The sequence below is a fragment of the Papio anubis genome, chromosome 20 (genome assembly GCF_008728515.1).
Source record: "Papio anubis isolate 15944 chromosome 20, Panubis1.0, whole genome shotgun sequence".
Lineage (NCBI taxonomy): Eukaryota > Metazoa > Chordata > Mammalia > Primates > Cercopithecidae > Papio > Papio anubis.
The window spans coordinates 22,030,860-22,049,331 of NC_044995.1; the positions used below are offsets into that span (position 1 = coordinate 22,030,860).

General features: G+C 44.2%; 1 protein-coding gene and 1 pseudogene across 2 annotated transcripts in view; one reads left to right on the forward strand and one right to left on the reverse strand.

The window, feature by feature from the left end:
* KIAA0355 (KIAA0355 ortholog) overlaps nt 1–18,472 on the reverse strand; it is a 99,049-nt gene that overhangs the window by 47,152 nt on the left and 33,425 nt on the right. For both annotated transcript variants that reach the window (XM_031659677.1, XM_009194114.3), the window contains exon 2: nt 4,825–6,112. In XM_031659677.1, coding sequence (XP_031515537.1) covers nt 4,825–5,319 — 495 coding nt within the window. In that variant the 5' untranslated portion in view covers nt 5,320–6,112. The remainder of the gene's footprint in view (nt 1–4,824; nt 6,113–18,472) is intronic.
* Nucleotides 5,713–9,569, forward strand: LOC110741857 (annotated as a pseudogene).

Sequence of the window (18,472 nt, forward strand, 5' to 3'; positions counted from 1 at the left end):
TCCGGCCACTGACCTCCAGCCTGGGCGACAGAGCGAGACTTCGTCTCAAAAAAAAAAAAAAATTAAAAGTTTCAATTCCATTAACATTTTGCCATGTTTTTTCCATCTATCCTTCCCCATCATTTTTTTTTTTTGAAGCAAATCCCAGTCAACCAAGACTCAGTATGTGTTCAAGCTTCCCAAATTCTCTTTTAAACATTATCTTTTTTACATTTGGTTTGAATCTCAACCCCAAAAGGTAATTTTATTTGGTTGTTATATTGTTTAACTCTCTTTTAATCCAGAACAGTACATTCTGTGTAATTTTTTTTTAATGCTACTGACTTGTTAAACAAATCAGGTCAACTTATTACAGGATATACCACATTCTGAATTTGTCTGGTTGCTTTCTCGTGGTATTGCATAACTTGCGTCACTGCACCCCACATTTCCTGTAGACTGGATTCATTTTAGAAGCTAGATTAGATTATTTCAGGGTTTGTTTTTTTTTTTTTAAGAGGGAGAAGTAGAATAATATTATTAATATTAGAGATGTTGTGTGGTTCTTACTGCAGCACATCAGGAGACATAATTACCTGCCTCCATTTCCATGACACTAAGGCTGATCAATGGGATTTGGGTGGGGAAGGCCTGATTCTCCCAAATGCGGTTCCTCAGCAACCTTCCAACAAATGGTTTCATCCTCCACTGTTGGCCACTGGTTGAGTCACTGAATTGATCATGGTCTGCAAAGTGGAGATTTTTCTCTCATCCATTAGGGCTGTTTGGTTACCATGAAAAACAGTTTCTACCGGAAAAGCAGGAAATTTGCTTACTTCCTTACTTTTCTCCTTTTAATGGGCAATTATCAGAATAATGAGTTGGTTGCACATGCCTGTCTCAATTAAAGTCAAAGGGTCCAGTCCCTCCACAGTGACAGATGCCCACTGGTCCTGGTGGCTTCCACCCACGTAGAATGGGCTAGGCAGATGGTAAATCATGTTTGTTGACCACAATGCAAATTTACAGAATCACCCAAATTCCAGCTGCTTAATTAAGTACAGCTTCCTCTACAGGCTAAAGTCTGAAGACAATTTAGGTAATGGCAGATTCACCTCAGCAAAAAAGCAAGCCAAAAAAGACTGACCTGAAATTAGCAAGTTTCAAAATTGGATTCATACAAACTTTTTATGAGGTGACCTTCAGTTTCTGATTAGCAGCAGCAATATGAACTTTCATCTGGCACATACCATTAGGAAATATTTACTCCATAATCTGTTACGGAAGATCTACCAGTCAAAACAAGTAACACTGACTTTTACCTTTAGGGCAAAAAAAAAAAAAAAAAAAGAAGGAACAGGATGCACATTTAATTCCATTAAGGTTAATGCAAATCATATTTCTGAAACCAGTTTCTAATATTTTCCATTATTGTTACTCTACAATATTTTTGGCATATATCTATCCAAAATAAATGTTAATATACCTGAATTAAGGTCCTTAATTAAGAGTCAGTCAGCACTCACAGATAAATTATTTCAAACATATTGATGGGTAATCACATATATACAAAAGAAATTTGTCGTCGTGTCAAACTGAAAGCCAAGATGCAACTGTGTAATTTGAGAGCCAGGCACAGTGACACGTACTTGTAGTCTCAGTTACGCAGTCTCAGCTATGCGAGAAGCTGAGGTTGGAGGACTGCTTGAGCCCAGGAGTTCGAGGCTAGCCTGAGCAATATAGCATATATATGTGTGTGTATGTGTGTGTGCGTGTATAAATGTCTGTCTGCTTAGTCACAAGATGGTAAACACTTGAAAAATCAATAAATGCTGGAATTTATAAAATATAGTCCCCTTAGAGACATACAACTCCTGGGAGCCCCATGGTTGCCCTGGGTTCCTGGACTGCCTACACAGAGGACCAACACCTCTCAACAGTGAGGACCCTATGTAAAACCAGAGCCCTGGAGCTACCCAGTATGAAGAAGTCAAGGGGAGAAGTGGCATCACTGCTCACTACATAAGAATGGCAGAGCCCAGCCTGCTGTCATCCCTTCTCCTGCCCTTCAGAAGTGTACCTCACCCTGCCTCCTACCTGGCTACTCAGAACAGACACCAGAGTGGCCCCTTTTACCCTTCTGACCTCACCCCTACTTCTCTCCCTTCCATTCACTCTGTTTCAGCCACAGTAGGTTCCGTGCTGCTCTTCCAACACTCCAGGCTGGCTCCTCCCTGGCTCCTGCCTCTGGGACTCTGTGCTAGGCGCTCCCTCTGCCTGGAATCCTCTTTTCTTGGCCAACAGGCTTGCTCTCTCATTCCTTTCAGGCCTTTACTCAAATGTCACCTTCTCAGTGGTACCTTTTCTAACTACCTTCTCTAAGATCAAAATTCCCTTCTAGCTACATGAAGGGAGAGATTTCTGTCACGTTCACTGCTGCAATCAATATGCTGGAGTAGCACCAGGCAGAAATGAGGCATATAATAAATATCTGTGGAATGAATGCACAAATCACAAGTCACTTTGATTCTTTTATTTACGTACACTTCCACTGAACAAGTAACTTTTTTTAAGTGACAGATGTCACCTTCCAAACCCAGGTCTTCTGACTCTATGCCCTGTAACTGACTTCCTAGGCTGATGTACCAAACAGTGTCGCAGGCACTAGTCAGCTAGTGAAACCCCAGAGTCACAACTCTCTTCTCTAACAGGGAGACTGTGAGGGTGAACCACTTGGGCTAAGGGACAAAGTCACTGGTGAGTACAGACTGGACAGGACTTACATATGCCCGGCTGGTTCCAAGGCGTGGTGGCAGAGCACAGAGTCAGCCACCACCATTCCTGGACACAGGCATCAGTATCTGTCAATCAATAACCACAGCCCAAACCTGGCTGTAAGTCAAAATCACCTGGGAACACTGTACACATGCACTGGCCACATGGCAAGGGGACAGGATCGTCCTTTGTCCTAGCTCTTAAATAGTCAAATATTTGAATACTCTCAAATCCAGAGCTTTTCTCACCCACAGTCCCGGACTGAGCTTCTGAGTAGAGGCCTTGCCTAGCAATGTTAGGCCACAGATCTCTTTCCCCAGGGATGAATGTCAAAGCAACTCTCAGGACCTTGCTTATAAAAATCCTTTAAAAACAGAAAGGAAAAAATCCAAATGCCTACCCATTTCATCTGAGTTGCTGAACATTCTGAGAGAGACCCTTATTGGCCTATGGCTAAATCCCCTGGCAGTACATAAATTCCAGAAACAACAAATACTGCTCTGGGGAAAAAGTGAAACGTGAAGTCTGCGGGCCTATGCTTGGCAATTACATTTAGAAATTCATTTGTAAGTCAGCTGTTTGAAACTCAGAATAGATGCATAAACTGGAAAACCCACCAACTACTTAGTTTCCAGACTTGTCTGGGAAAGCCTGTTCAGCCCATTATGTACAAAAAACCATGGTAGTATTCCAGCTATCTAATCAGCATTTCAATGCAGAAAGCCAAGTCAAAATTCCAAACTACAACAATAAGTATTTCCCGTTCTCAGCTACAAGGGTCAATGCCAGTCCCAGGAAAGCAGAAGAAACAAAGCAGGTACTGCTGTGCCCCAGCGGCTTACCAAGCCCCTGCTGCTCACAGCTGGTTATCTTCTCTAATTGTCCTGCCCTGGGCAACAGGCGAACTTGCCCTCCAGGGTTGGGAAGCAAAGGGCCCTGCAGGTCAAGCTCTGTTTCCTCCAATACCTGCAAGCATGGCCTGAATAAGAGCTCAGTAATGCTCAGGTTAAAATAAAAGCCTTTGGCCTTATATCTCCAACCACTTTTGCCTGAAGTCCTGAATAAAGCTAAGAGCACTATGTCATCATGGGGTGATAGCTGTGTCAGAGTCTAAGATTGTTCAATACTTTCTAGGAGAGGACAAAGTGTTCCTAACTGCTCTCCTGCCATATCTCTATCAAGCAGTGATCAGGCAAAATGGTGGCTGAACAATGTGGGTCTTTATGTCAAAGTTAAAGCTGCACACATCTGTAAACATCCATGCATGTACAGACGGTAGTCTGGAATGGTATACAACAACCAGTTACCAATGGTCACTTCTGGGGAAAGGAATGAGATGCTAAAGGAAGGTAGAAGTTTCACTGCTTACATTTGTTTTGAGAAGTAAAGGCATGCTTTTTACGTGTCAAATTTTTAAACAAAATTATGACAAGCCGGCCGGGGGCAATGGCTCACGCCTGTAATCCCAGCACTTTTGGAGGCCGAGGCGGGCGGATCACGAGGTCAGGAGATCGAGACCATCCTGGCTAACACAGTAAAACTCCATCTCTACTAAAAATGTGAGAGATTGGCTGGGCGTGGTGGCGGGCGCCTGTAGTCCCAGCTACTCAGGAGGCTGAAGCAGGAGAATAGCGTGAACCCGGGAGGTGGAGCTTGCAGTGAGCTGAGATCGCACCACTGCACCCCAGACTGGGCGACAGAGCGAGACTCCGTCTCAAAAAAAAAAAAAACTATCAAACAGGTGCACACCACCACACCCAGCTAATTAATTTTTTCATTTTTTGTAGAGACAAGGTCTTACTATGATGCCTCAAACTCCTGAGCTCAAGCGATCCTCCCGCCTTGGCTGTAACTGTGGGGTTACAGCCGCCACACCTACCCTTAACCTACTTAATTTGATATGAAAGCAATTCAGAACCTGGCATGCATAAATTTCTTACAAAGACAGAGTACCAACAGAAACAGGACAAAGGCTACTATTACAGTGATTTGGAAAAAACTTAAGAGAATATTCTCACTTACCTTTGTAGTATATTTTTCTACACAAGTATGACACAAAAGATACTCTACCTCAATGTCCTGGAGACTGAATTCCTTTTGATCCGTAAAATTTGCGGCCCCAGCACTAAGTTCCATTAGCATCTTGGCGATCTCAGGCTTTATGGCCGAGGTCAGCCGACTGGCTGCTTCCATGACATGCTCTTGCACATCTTTGAGCTGCGTGGCTGCCTTTGAGTAGTGAGAGTTCCTGAACACAGTGCTGAAGAGATCTGTGAGAAAAGTACTGGCGCGGCAGAAGACGTTCAGGGCATCCAGATACTTGGAGATGCCCTGCTGGATATCGGCGATGGGAGTGGAGTGTGGCATGGCATGGTGGCAGCTGCCTGCAGCAGTCAGACTGCCCAGGGGGGCAGTGGTGGCTGTGGATGCCAGGGGAGCACTCAGCGCTCGGCCCAGCTCGGGCATCGGGTACTGCTGGTGCTGCTGCACCTTCTGCTTGGACCCGCCAAGCAGGAAGCGCCGCTTGTAGTCCATTTTACTGTCCTGGGCACTGCAGCAATACATGCGGGAGAGGGAATTGTCCCAGTGACCGTAAGCGGGTCAGGGTTCTGATTCTTCTTTCTCAAAACTGTAGCTAGGTATAAAAATAGCGGAGTTCTGGAAATCGAAGTTTTAAAAAAGGCATTTCCATGAGGCAGGTGACCATGTGATCCAACATAGAGGTGAGAGAGACAACAGGTTTATATAATTAATATTTTCAGTGTAGGCAAGATCTCTGACAAAAAATAAAAGATGTCCAAAATGCTGGATAAGAACTGTTCAGCATTCCACTCTCTTACTAAAAGGATATGCTTGCTGAGAAAAATGTTTACTTCTTTGCAAGAAAGTTTGATACTTGTATTTACAATGGCAGAAAAATAACTTAACTTTTAAAAATGTAATATAATGTAGTACATCATGTCTTCAATATACCCAAAAAAGTTAGAACCCAAAAACCCAGAAGCTGATCAACAGCAATTTAAAAAGCAGTACAGAATTACTTCACACAAAGTCCTTAAGAAGATCAAACTTCTGCAGAATTTTGACAGAGCCTGCCCGTCAAATCTGTTTACCTGTGAAGCTGCTTCTATGCAATGCTAAAATTCTCCGAATTTCCTCTAATGTTTTCTGAAAACAAGTTTTTCTTTTTTTTTTAAATGGCATTTGTTATAAGTCTCCTCCTCCATTCCTTTTGTTTGCTGAGGTAGCGGTTTCCTTGTAACATTAACAAGAGATGCTTCCAGACTGGGCTGGCCCTCAGTTGTAAAGTCTGAAGCAAGAATGCACAGATGTATTTGTAAGGCTTCTAAGTCCTTTCCTGTCGGGGGGAAAAATAAGATAAAGTGAGGAAGGCTACAGGACAATGAGTAATTCCAGACAATAACTCCTGTGATGCTGTTATCCACACAGGTGGGCTACAAATGAATGAAATAAGAAATCATATTATAACCTTACAGGAGCAAGTACAATAGTGAGCACTGAACTATGAAATGACTGTCAGAAAATTCCTCAAGTAGTAATAAAAAAATAATGCAACAAAAAAAGTATGATTCTAGGCTGGCCCCTTCAAAGCTGAGGCTGGCACGTTGAACAGGGGGCCTGGATCATCGTTCAGCATTTTCTCGTTTCCTCCTTGAAGAGCTCACAAGTTGCAGGAGGATTGCCTGAGTACTCAGATTATGGTGAGGGCTGTTGACAAGCACAGCACTCATAAACTTTATGGGGCATCAGCAAAGACAGAGATGGGCAAAGGGCGAGAGAAATCAAGAAGTCTGTTACGAAAAAAATATTATTCTGAAGTAGGCCTTGATTGTAGGATAGGTTTGGACAAGTGCAAAAGGGACAGGTGGGACTCACAAGGGAAAGGACCACCACGGCAAAGGTCCCAAAGCAGGACGGGACAGTCAGATATCAAGCTGAGCTTAAGTGCAGGGTGCAGAAACAGAGCCTGGAGAAGGGAGTGGCTGCCAGGTGGTTTACAGACACGATTCTTCCAATCCTCCCTCCGGTACCAGTTTCCCTTTGGGTGTGCAGAGCGGGAGCCTGGCAAGCTATACCAGTTTCACACCTTGGGTGGCTTCTTAGAACCCCTGACTCTGGGTAGGTTCAAAGAGCAGAATCTGGACATCGCTGATTATAGTTTCTGATACTTACAACAGTGGAATACTGTGATTCTTCTCAAAAAGCTAAAATCAGGAATAATGCTTGCTTGAAACCATCTGCTCTCCCAAACAAAAGTTCAAATACATTTCACTGAAAGTCACATTTACCACATATTTAACTTATTTTATTATTATTATTATTTTTTGAGATGGAGTCTTGCTGTTGCCCAGGCTGGAGTGCAGTGGCGTGGTCTCAGCTCACCGCAACCTCCACCTCCCAGGTTCCAGTGATTCTCCTGCCTCAGCCTCCTGAGTAGCTGGGAGTACAAGCACCCACCATGCCTGGCTAATTTTTGTATTTTTAGTAGAGACAGGGTTTCGCCATGCTGGCCAGGCTGGTCTCGAACTCCTGACCTCAGGTGATCCACCCATCTCAGCCTCCCAAAGTGCTGGGATTATAGGCATGAGCCACTGCGCCTGGCCAACTGTTTTTTTTTGTTGTTGTTGTTGTTTTTTGAGACAGACTCTCACTCTGTTACCCAGGCTAGAGTGCAGTGGCATGACCTTGACCTACTACAGCCTCGAACTCCTAGGCCCAAGCAATCCTCCTGTCTCAGTCGCCAGAGTAGCTGGGACTACAGACATACCACCATGCTTGGTTAATTTTTGTATTTTTTGTAGAGACGAGGTTTCGCCATGTTGCCCAGGCTGGTCTCAAACTCCTGAGCTCAGGTGATCCTCCTGCCTCAGCCCAAAATGTTGAGATTACAGGCATGAGACACCGTGCTTGACCACATATTCAACTACAACCTAAGTAATGGTGGTATATAGTTTGGTCTACTTATTGATAACCAGGTTTTCTTTCTTTCCATTTTCCTTTTTTGAATACATAATTAAATGTAACTCATACTTCATCACTTACGGCCAATTACCATAATTCCTTTGTATTTCTATGATTGTGTTGGCAACACAGGAATTAGGTACGTTACAAAGGCAAGAAATGAGAAGAACACTGTGGATACAAACACATACATATAAAGTCAATAAAACAACCACTATTTATGGCTCTATGTTCAACAAAATTTGAGCTCCTTAAAAAAATCTCATAAACTTTTCAGGAAACAAATATCAAATGGCTACTTGTAAAAAACATGTTCCCAAATGTTTTCTTTTTTCAAATTCATGACAAATAAGGCAATCATATCTATCCCACCTGAGTGCTCCACAATTTACAGGTTTTGATATACAACAGAAGCACTCTACAGGAATGCTGAAGGGGGGCAGGATGTTCCCGTGGAGACTCTGTAGCCTCTGAAGGAAAACCTTCACCTGAGTTGGCCACAGTGAGAGTCTTAGGCAGCCCTGAGAAGCACTCTATCTTTGTTCAGTGGTGCACCAGCTTCCTAGTTCCTATTCCGCGGGCTGCCTGTGGCTCTAGGAGAGCCTGCCCCCATTCCTTTGACAGATCTAGAAGGCCAAGTGGGACCTATATGCTTACCTAATTAAAAAATCACAAACATTGAACTTTTTCACTTTACATACTTCCAAACTTTCTTTAAATGAAACTTATAATGCTTAAAGTTATACTATTTTACCAAATTCATCCACAGATTCAACACAATCTCTATCAAAAAAAATTTCTTTTTTTTTTTTTTGAGACAGAGTTGTGCTCTGTCGCCCAGTCTGGAGTGCAGTGTCGCTATCTCAGCTCATGGCAACCTCCACCTCCAGGGTTCAAGTGATTCTCCTGCCTCAGTCTCCCAAGTAGCTGGGATTACAGGCGCACGCCACAACGCCCGGCGAAGTTTTTGTATTTTTAGTAGAGATGAGGTTTTGCCATGTTGGCCAGGCTGGTCTCAAACTCCTGGCCTCAAGTGATCCACCCACCTCGGCTTCCCAAAGTGCTGGGATTACAGGCATGAGTCACTGCGCCGGCCTCAAAATTTGAATTACCTTTTCTACAGAAATGGGCAAGCTGACCCCAAAATTCATTTGGAAACCAGGAATGGTAGCGCATGCCTGCTGTTCTAGCTACTTAGAGGTGGCCAAGGTGAGAGCATCACTGGAGCCCAGCAGTCTAAGAGCAGCCTGGGCAACACTGCAAGACTCTGTATCTAAAAATAAAACAAAGCCTTAAAATTCATATAAAAATATGAGGGTTCCGGTTCTAGGTGCTTCAGGAGCTGGGGCTTAAGGTACAGACACGGCCAAGACCAAGAACCACACCAAACACAACCAGTCCCAAAAATGGCACAGAAATGGTATTAAGAAATCCGATTACAAAGATACGAATCTCTTAAGGAGTGGACCCCAGGTTCCTGAGGAACATGCACTTTGCCAAGAAGCACAACAAAAAGGGCCTAAAGAAGATGCAGGTCAACAATGCCAAGGCCATGTGTGCACGTGCCGAGGCTATCAAGGCCCTCGTAAAGCCCAAGGAGATTAAGCCCAAGATCCCAAAGGGTGTCAGCCACAAGCTCGATCGACTTGTCTACACTGCCCACCCCAAGCTTGGGAAGTGTGCTCGTGCCCGCAATGCCAAGGTACTCAGGCTGTGCCAGCCAAAGGCCAAGCAATGCCAAGGATCAAACCAAGGCCCAGGCTGCAGCTCCAGCTTCAGTTCCAGCTCAGGCTCCCAAAGGTGCCCAGGCCTCTATAAAGGCTTCAGAGTAGGTATCTCTGTCTACCAATGTGAGAACAGAAGGACTGGTGTGAACCCCTCGGGCTGCCATCTGCATGGGGCTGGGGTCCTCCTGTGCTATCTGTACATATAAACCTGAGGCAAGAAAAAAAAAAAAAAAAGCGAGGGATCCAGGATGACCAAAACAAATACTGAAAGAAAAAACGTTGTAAAAGTCATATTTCCTGATTTCAAAATCTACTATAAGGCTATAGTAATCAAAGCAGTGAAATACTGGCATAACGAAAGATGCATAAATCAATGGAGTAGAATTAGAAGTCCAGAAATAAACCCAAACATCTACAGTCAACTGATTTTAGACCAGGATGCCAAAAATATCCAATGGGGAAAGAAAAGTCTCTTCAATAAATAGTGATGGGAAAACTAAATATCCACATGAAAAGAATGAATCTGAACCCCGACGTCATATCGTATAGGCTGGTGTAGTGGCTCAAGCCTGTAATCCCAGCACTTTGAAGGGCTGAGACAGGTGGATCGCTTGAGGCCAGGAATTTGAGACTAGTCTGAACAACAGGGCAAGACGCCATCTCTACAAAAAATTTAAAAAATTAGCTGGTCATGGTGGTGTGCACCTGTAGTCCCCACTACTTGGGAGGCTGAGGAAGCAGGATCACTTAAGCCCAGGAGTTCGAAGCTGCAGTGGGCCATGATTACACCACTGCACTCTAGCCTGGGTGACAAAACAAGACCCTGTTTAAAAAACAAAACAAAACAAAACAAAACAAAACAAAACAAAACACCAACAGATACGAGATTCATGAAAATAAAAGCCTAAAAAGAAAGGGGAAGGAAAGAGTATCATCAAAAATGGCAGAATAAGGACTTCCCCTGACCAAAATTCTCTACTACATAAAGACAATGAAAAATTGGCAAAATAATCAGAATCACCTTTTTCAGAACTGTGGAAATAGGCTTTTAAAAAGCAAACTGAGGATAATTTATCAAAGACAAATAGCTGAATCTGGGTAAGAACAGTGAGTTTTGTAGCATTTTAACTTGACTGAGTCCCATTCCTAGCTCTCCAGCTCCATAATAGCCTTGAAAACTACCAGCTGCATCCATGTTGAAGACCAGAAGACTGGCAGTTAGCAGAGGAAGCAGAACTGGGCTACAGTTCCTTCAAAGTACCATTCCCAAGAAATTAGCATTATTTGACCTGTCTGGTGGTTCCCCAAAATTCCCCATTTGCAAATATCTCTGTATTTTACCTGACTGAGAGCTCACCTGCAGAGGGAGGAGAATGTGATTTTCAGAGCTGCCACATTATATCATTTAAAATGTCCAGCTGGTTGGCCACATGGCTCAAGCCTGTAATCCCAGGGCTTTGGGAGGCTGATGTGGGCAAATCACCTGAGGTTAGGAGTTCAAGACCAGCTTGGCCAACATGGTGAAACCCTGTCTCTACTAATAATCCAAAATAATTAGCCAGGTGTGATGTCGCCCACCCATGGTCCCACTACTCAGGTGGCTGAAGCACGAGAATTGCTTGGATCACACCACTGCACTCCAGCATGGGTGACAGAGTGAGACTCTTGTCTAAAAATAATAAAATAAAATGTTCAGTTTTCAACAAAAAATTGGAAGATATGCAAAGAAACAAAAAAATACAGCCCATATAAAGGGAAAAAACAATAGAAAACTCTTCCCAAGGGAAGCCAAGATATTTGACTTAACAAAGAGTTTAAGTCAGCTAATTTAAGTAGGTTCAAAAAACTAAAAGAAACCACATGTTAAAAATGTAAGGAAAATATAGGAATAATGGCTCCCAAAACACAAAATATTAGTAAAAGATAGCAATGATATTTCATTTTATTTCACTTATTTTTTTTGTTTTTAGAGATGGAGTCTCTCTCTGTCACCCAAACTGGAATATAGTCATGCAATCACGGCTCACTGCAGCCTTGACCTTCTGGGCTCAAGCAATCCTCCACCTCAGCCTCCTCAGGCGCCAGGACCTCAGGCATGCACCACCATGCCCACCTAATTTTCTTTGCTTTTTTTTGTAGAGACAGGGTACTCACTATGTTGTCCACACTGGCCTTGAACTCCTAATCCCAAGCTACCTTGGCCTCTAAAAGTGTTGGGAGTATAGGTGTGAGACACCATGCCCAGCCTACTCAAGCCTATACATTTAAGGCACAGTCCACCTGATAATTTAGAAGCATATAATTTATAAAGATAAGTTTATGGAGCCAGGAGCAGTGGCTCACGCCTGTAATCCTGGCACTTTGGGAGGCCGAGGCAGACAGATCACCTGAGGTCAGGAGTTCAAGACCAGCCTCGCCAACAGAAGGAAACCCCATTTCTACTAAAAAATACAAAAATAGGCCACGTGTGGTGACACGTGCCTGTAATCCCAGCTACTCGGGAGGCTGACGCAGGAGAATCACTCCAACCTGGGAGGCAGAGGTTGCAGTGAGTTGAGATCGCACCACTGCACTCCCAGCCTAGGTGACAGAGTAAGACTCTTTCTCAAAAAAGAAAACCAAAAAACTATATATATATATATACACACACACACACACACACACACACACACATATATACACACACACACATTTTTGTGCTTCAAGAGGTTGGGCAAAGTGGCTCACACCTGTAATCTTAGCACTTTGGGAAGCCAAGGCGGGCAGATCGCTTGAGCCCAGAAGTTCAACCAGCCTGGGCAACATGGTGAAACTCTGTCTCTACAAAAACATACAAAAATTAACCGGGCATGATGGTGCACACCCGTGGTCCCAGCTACTCGGGAGGCTAAGGTGGGAGGATCACTTGAGCCCAAAAAGTTGAGGCTACAGTGAACCATGATCACACCACTGCACTCCAGCCTGGGCAACACAGAATCTGTCTTTTAAAAAAAAAAAAAAAAATTGCTCCAAGAGAACAATTACATCTGGTGAATCAAGAGGGAGAGGATGAAACAACTCATTTTTTATTTACTCCTTTTTTTTCCCCTTCAAGAGTGCTTCATTCTTGAAATGAAAAATTTTCTAAAAGCTAAACAAGTTAAAGAATTATGTTATTAGTCATTAACTTATTTTAGTGCTAAATTCACAGCGCAAATTTTTATAAATATGCCAATACACATTACAACTGTTTAGAGAGCAACTTAAGCTAATACACATGTAAAAATATCTTCACTGACTATTTAGTTTGCCATATGTCTGCTTTATCAAAACTGATTACTTCAGTAAAAAAGACAGTAACAAGTATTGATGAAGATGTGGAAACATCAAAACACTCATACATTGCATGTAGCTCATATAATGGGCCAAATGCAGTAGCTCATCACTGTAATCCCAGCACTTTGGGAGGCAGAGGCGGGAGGATCATTTGAGGTCAGGAATCGGAGACCAGCCTGGTCAACATGGCAAAACACTGTTTCTACTAAAAAATACAAAAATTAGCTGGGTGTGGAGGCACATGCCTGTAATCCCAACTATTCAGGAGGCTGAGGCAAGAGAACTGCTTGAACCCAGGAGGCAGAGGTTGCAATAAGTCGAAATCATGCCACTGTGCTCCAGCCTGGGTAACAGAGCAAGACCCTGTCTCAAAAAAAGTAGAATGGGATAGCCACTGTGGAGTAGTTTGGCAGGTCCTCAAAATGCTAAATATAGTGTTACCACATGACCCAGCAATTTCATTCCTATGTATACACCCAAGAGAAATGGAGAAATATGTCCAAACAAAAACCTGCACACAAATGTTCATAGCAGCATTCTTCGTAACAGTCAAAAGTAGCTAACGACCCAACTCTTTATCAACTGACAAATGAATAAACAAATGTAGTAGACATACAATGGATTATTCAACTATAAAAAGGAATGAGGTTCTGATAAATGCTACAATATGGATGAACCTTAAAAACACTGTGCTAAGCAAAAGAAGCCAGATGAGGAGACTCCTATTATATGAGTCTACTGATATGAAATGCCCAGAATAGGCAACCTATACAAATAAAAAAGTAGATCTGGCCGGGTGTGGTGGCTCACGCCTGTAATCCCAACACTTTGGGAGGCCAAGGGGGGCAGATCACTTGAGGCCAGGAGTTCAAGACCAGCCTGGCCAACATGGTAAAACCCTGTCTCTACTAAAAATGCAAAAACAATTAGCCGGGTGTGGCGGCACATGCCTGTAATCCCAGTTATTCAGGAGGCTGAGACAGAAGAATCACTTGAACCTGGAGGTGGAGGGTGGAGGGTGCAGTGAGTCAAGATGGTGCCACTGTACTCCAGCCTGGGCAAGAGAGTGAGAATCTGTCTCAAAAAAAAAAAAAAAAAGTAGATTTGTGGAATGAGGAGTCCTTGCTAATGTGTACAGCTTTTCTGGGGACTGATGAAAATGTTCTGAAGTTAAATAGTGATTGCTATGGCTTGAAACATCACCCAAAGCTCTTGTATTGGAAACTTAATCCCCAGTGCAATAGTTTATAGAGGTGAGACCTGTAAGAGATGATTAGGTCCTGAAGGCTCTTGTCCTCCTGAATAGACTAATGGCATTATCACAGGAGTGGTTTAGTTTATTGTGAGAGTGAATCTGTTACAGAAGTTCAATCCTGTCTTGCTCTCTTGAGCTCTCCTGTCCTTCCACCTTTCGCCTTGGGGATGCAGCAAGAAGGCCCTCACCAGATGCCAGTGCCATGACCTTGAACTTCCCAGAACCATGAGCCAAATAAACTAATTATGTGAATTATATCTCAATAAAACTAATTTTTAAAAAAGTATTACTTCATCTTTCTTTGTCACTTTCTTCACATAACTAACTTCTCATTTAATAGCAAAAACTAATAATAATAAATAAGTTTTCCAGGGATGGCTTTAGTGCCAGACTTAGTCTCCTTTTTGTACGTCAATCAGAAAAGTCTACACATGGTTCCTGACTTACAGTGGCTTGACTTAGTTTTGCTACTTTACAAAGGTAAAAAAGGAATATGCAGCTGGGCGCAGTGGCTCATGACTGTGATCCAACACTTTGGAAACTGAAAGAAATGAATTGGATCACCCTGAGGTCAGGGTTGAGACCAATACAACCAACATAATTAAGCTCGTCTCTACTAAAAATACAAAAAATTAGCCAGGCATGGTGGCAGACGCTGTAATCCAGCGACTTGGGAGGCTAAGGCAGAATCGCTTGAACCTGGGAGGCCGGAGGAGTTGCAGTGGTAAGATGCGCCCACCACTCCAGCCTGGGTGACAGAGTGAGACTCTGTCTCAAAAAAAAAACAATATACTTTCAGTAGAAACTATACTTCAAATTTTGAGTTTTGATCCAAATTTCTTTATAACTTTATCACAAAATAGACTTTGTGGCTGGGCCTGGTGGCTTACAACAGTAATCTCAACACTTTGGGAGGCCAAGTTGGAAAGATCATTTGAGGCCAGAAGTTCAACACCAGTCTGGGCAACACAGCAAGACCTCACCTCTACAAATAAAATTTTCAAATTAGCCAGGTGTGGTATGCACCTACAGTCCCAGGTATTCCAGAGGCTGAGGTGGGAGGATCACTTGAACCCAGGAGTTTGAGGTTACAGTGATCTGTAATTGTGCTCCTGTACTCCAGCCTGGGTAACAGAGTAAAACCCTGCCTCTAAGAGGGAAAAGAAAAAAAGGCTTTGTGGTAGATGATTTTGCCAAACTGTAGGCTGAAGTTAAGTGCTCTTAGCACATTTAAGGTAGGCAAGTTAAGTGCTCTTAGCACATTTAAGTTAAGGCAATATGATGTTTGGTACATTAGGAATATTAAACGCATTTTCTTTTTTTTTTTTTTTTTGAGAGGGAGTCTCGCACTGTCGCCCAGGCTGGAGTGCAGTGGCCGGATCTCAGCTCACTGCAAGCTCCGCCTTCCAGGTTTACGCCATTCTCCTGCCTCAGCCTCCCTATAGCTGGGACTACAGGCGCCCGCCACCTCGCCCGGCTATTTTTTTTGTATTCTTTAGTAGAGACGGGGTTTCACTGTGTTAGCCAGGATGGTCTCGATCTCCTGACCTCGTGATCCGCCCGTCTCGGCCTCCCAAAGTGCTGGGATTACAGGCTTGAGCCACCGCGCCCGGCCTAAACGCATTTTCTTTTCTTCTTTTTTTTTTTGAGACAGGGTCTGGCTCTGTCACCCAGGCTGGAGTGCAGTGGTGCGATCTTGGTTCACTGCAAGCTCCGCCTCCTGGGCTCAAGCCATCCTTACACCTCAGCCTCCTGAGTAGCTGGGGCTACAGGCACACAGCACCACACCCAGCTAATTTTTGTATGTTTTCTGGGTTTCACCATGTTCCCCAGGCTGGTCTCGAGCTCCTGAGCTCAAGCAATCCTCCTGCCTCAGCCTCCCAAAGTGCTGGAATTACAAGCATGAGTCACTGTGCCTGGCCCTTACATTTTCAACTTAGGATAGTTTCAACTTATGAGAGGTTTATCAGGACATAACTCCCATCATAAGTCAAGGAACATCTGCATGTGAGTGCTGCCATCCAGAATCTGTGAATATAAGTGGCAAAAAGGCCCTTCATGATAATCTAATTTAAACCCTTCAATTTATAGATTAAAAAGGGGATTCAGGAAATTAAAGGTCTTACACTAGACCACATGTAGTCTCAGAATCAAACTCAGGTATCTTGACTCTCAACACTTCAAACTGGCAGACAGATCAAGCTAGGCTGCAGTAACAAATCCTGAAATAAACAACTTAACCTAATACAGATTTACTTTTTTTTTTTTTTATTTTTTTTGAGACAGAGTCTAGCTCTGTCACCAGGCTGGAGTATAGTGGCATGATCACGGCTCACTGCAACCTCCGCCTCCTGGGTTCAGGCGATTCTCCTGCCTCAGCCTCCTGAGTAGCTGGGATGACAGCCACGCGCCACCATGCCCAGCTAATTTATTGTATTTTTAGTAGAGACAGGGGTTTCACCATGTTGGCCAGGATGGTCTCGATCCTCTGACCCTGTGATCCGCCCACCTTGGCCTCCCAAAGTGCTGGGATTACAGGCATGAGCCACCACACCTGGCCTTGGAGATGGAATCTTGCTCTGTCACTCAGGCTGGAGTGCAGTGGTGCGATCTTGGCTCACTGCAACCTCCGCCTCCCAGGTTCAAGCGATTCTCCTGCCTCAGCCTCCAGAGTAGCTGGAACTACAGGCATGCGTCACCAAGCCCAGCTAATTTTTGTATTTTTGGTAGAGACGGGGTTTCACCATGTTGCGCAGGCTGGTCTCAAACTCCTGACCTCAACTGATTCCTGCCCTGGCCTCCCAAAATGCTGGGATTACAGGGATGAGCCACCATGCCCAACCAGATTTATATATATATATATATTTTTTGAGACGGAGTCTCGCTCTGTAGCCCAGGCTGGAGGTCAGTGGCCGGATCTCAGCTCACTGCAAGCTCCGCCTCCCGGGTTCACGCCATTCTCCGGCCTCAGCCTCCCGAGTAGCTGGGACTACAGGCGCCCGCCACCTCGCCCGGCTAGTTTTTTGTATTTCTTAGTAGAGACGGGGTTTCACCGTGTTAGCCAGGATGGTCTCGATCTCCTGACCTTGTGATCCACCCGTCTCGGCCTCCTAAAGTGCTGGGATTACAGGCTTGAGCCACCGCGCCCAGCCTATATATATATATTTCTGAGACAGAGTCTTGCTCTGTTGCCCAGGTTGGAGTGCAGTGGCGCAATCTTGGCTCACTGCAACCTTCACCTCCTGGGTTCAAGCGATTCTCCTACCTCACAGGCACACACCACCATGCCCAGCTAATTTTTGTATTTTTGGTAGAAACAGGGTTTCACCATGTTGGCTAGGTGCCTCGGCCTCCCCAAGTGCTGGGATTACAGGTATAAGCCAAAGTGTCCAGCCCAGATTACTTCTTGTTCACAAAAATTCATTGTGGGTCTGGCAGCCCTTCTTCAGCTTATAGGGACACTACTAGAACTTATGTCCCCCATGGTTGCCCCAGCACAGAAAAAGAAAGTCAAAACTCATACTCACTCTTTAATACTTCCCACTGAAAGTGACACACATCGCCTCCCTTCAAAGCCCTTTGGCTTTGAGGTGGTTGAATCTCAAAAGGCCACCACCAAAGGCCAGAGGTGGTTACGTGGTACCAATTCCACTACAAGAGAGGTAGAGAAATGTAGGGGAACATACAGAATAGTGGGCAAGCCCTACAGTCGGCCACAGTTGTCCACACAGCCCAGCTGTGTGTTGTATGGTTCTGCCCAGATGAAAGCAATTCTGATTCCACACAGGGGAGGTTGTTTTGTAATGGGGAGGCCCCACAGTTGTTCTCCAGAGGTTGCGCCAGGACATCATTCTTTCTTGTATGTATGGAAAGTGAAGAGGTGGAAGATAGTTGGGGAAGAGTCACAGTTTCCTTTGAGAAATTGACAAAAGGAAACTTTGGTCAAACGCACATCCCAAACACCAAAGTTTCCATTCAGTTTTGGAACTGGAGCCTCAGGTGAAGAACTAACTGCTTTCTACACTCCCCACGCTTCCTTTTCTTTCAGAGGAAGCTACACAGAGCTGGAGGCACCAGATGACTTTTTGTAAACTGAGCTTCCTGCACTTCCTGCACTTAGTGTTGGTCCAACAGGTGACCAAGCAGGGGGAGGCCTAAGGCTTGGACGAAAGCATTTAGTGGAACCACAGAGAAATACACGAGATCCTTTGCAACTATACTATCCACTATGCACCTATGTTGTCAGGGTGTGGTCCTCAGACCACAACATCAGAACTGAATTGCCCACGACCAAGGGTACACCTGTGTCATGGACTGAATGTTTCCCAAAAAACGCATATGTTGAAATCTAATTCCCAATGTGATGGTATCTGGAGGTAGGGCCTTTGGGAGGTATTTAGGTCATGAGGGTGCAGCCATCATAAATGAGATTAGTGCC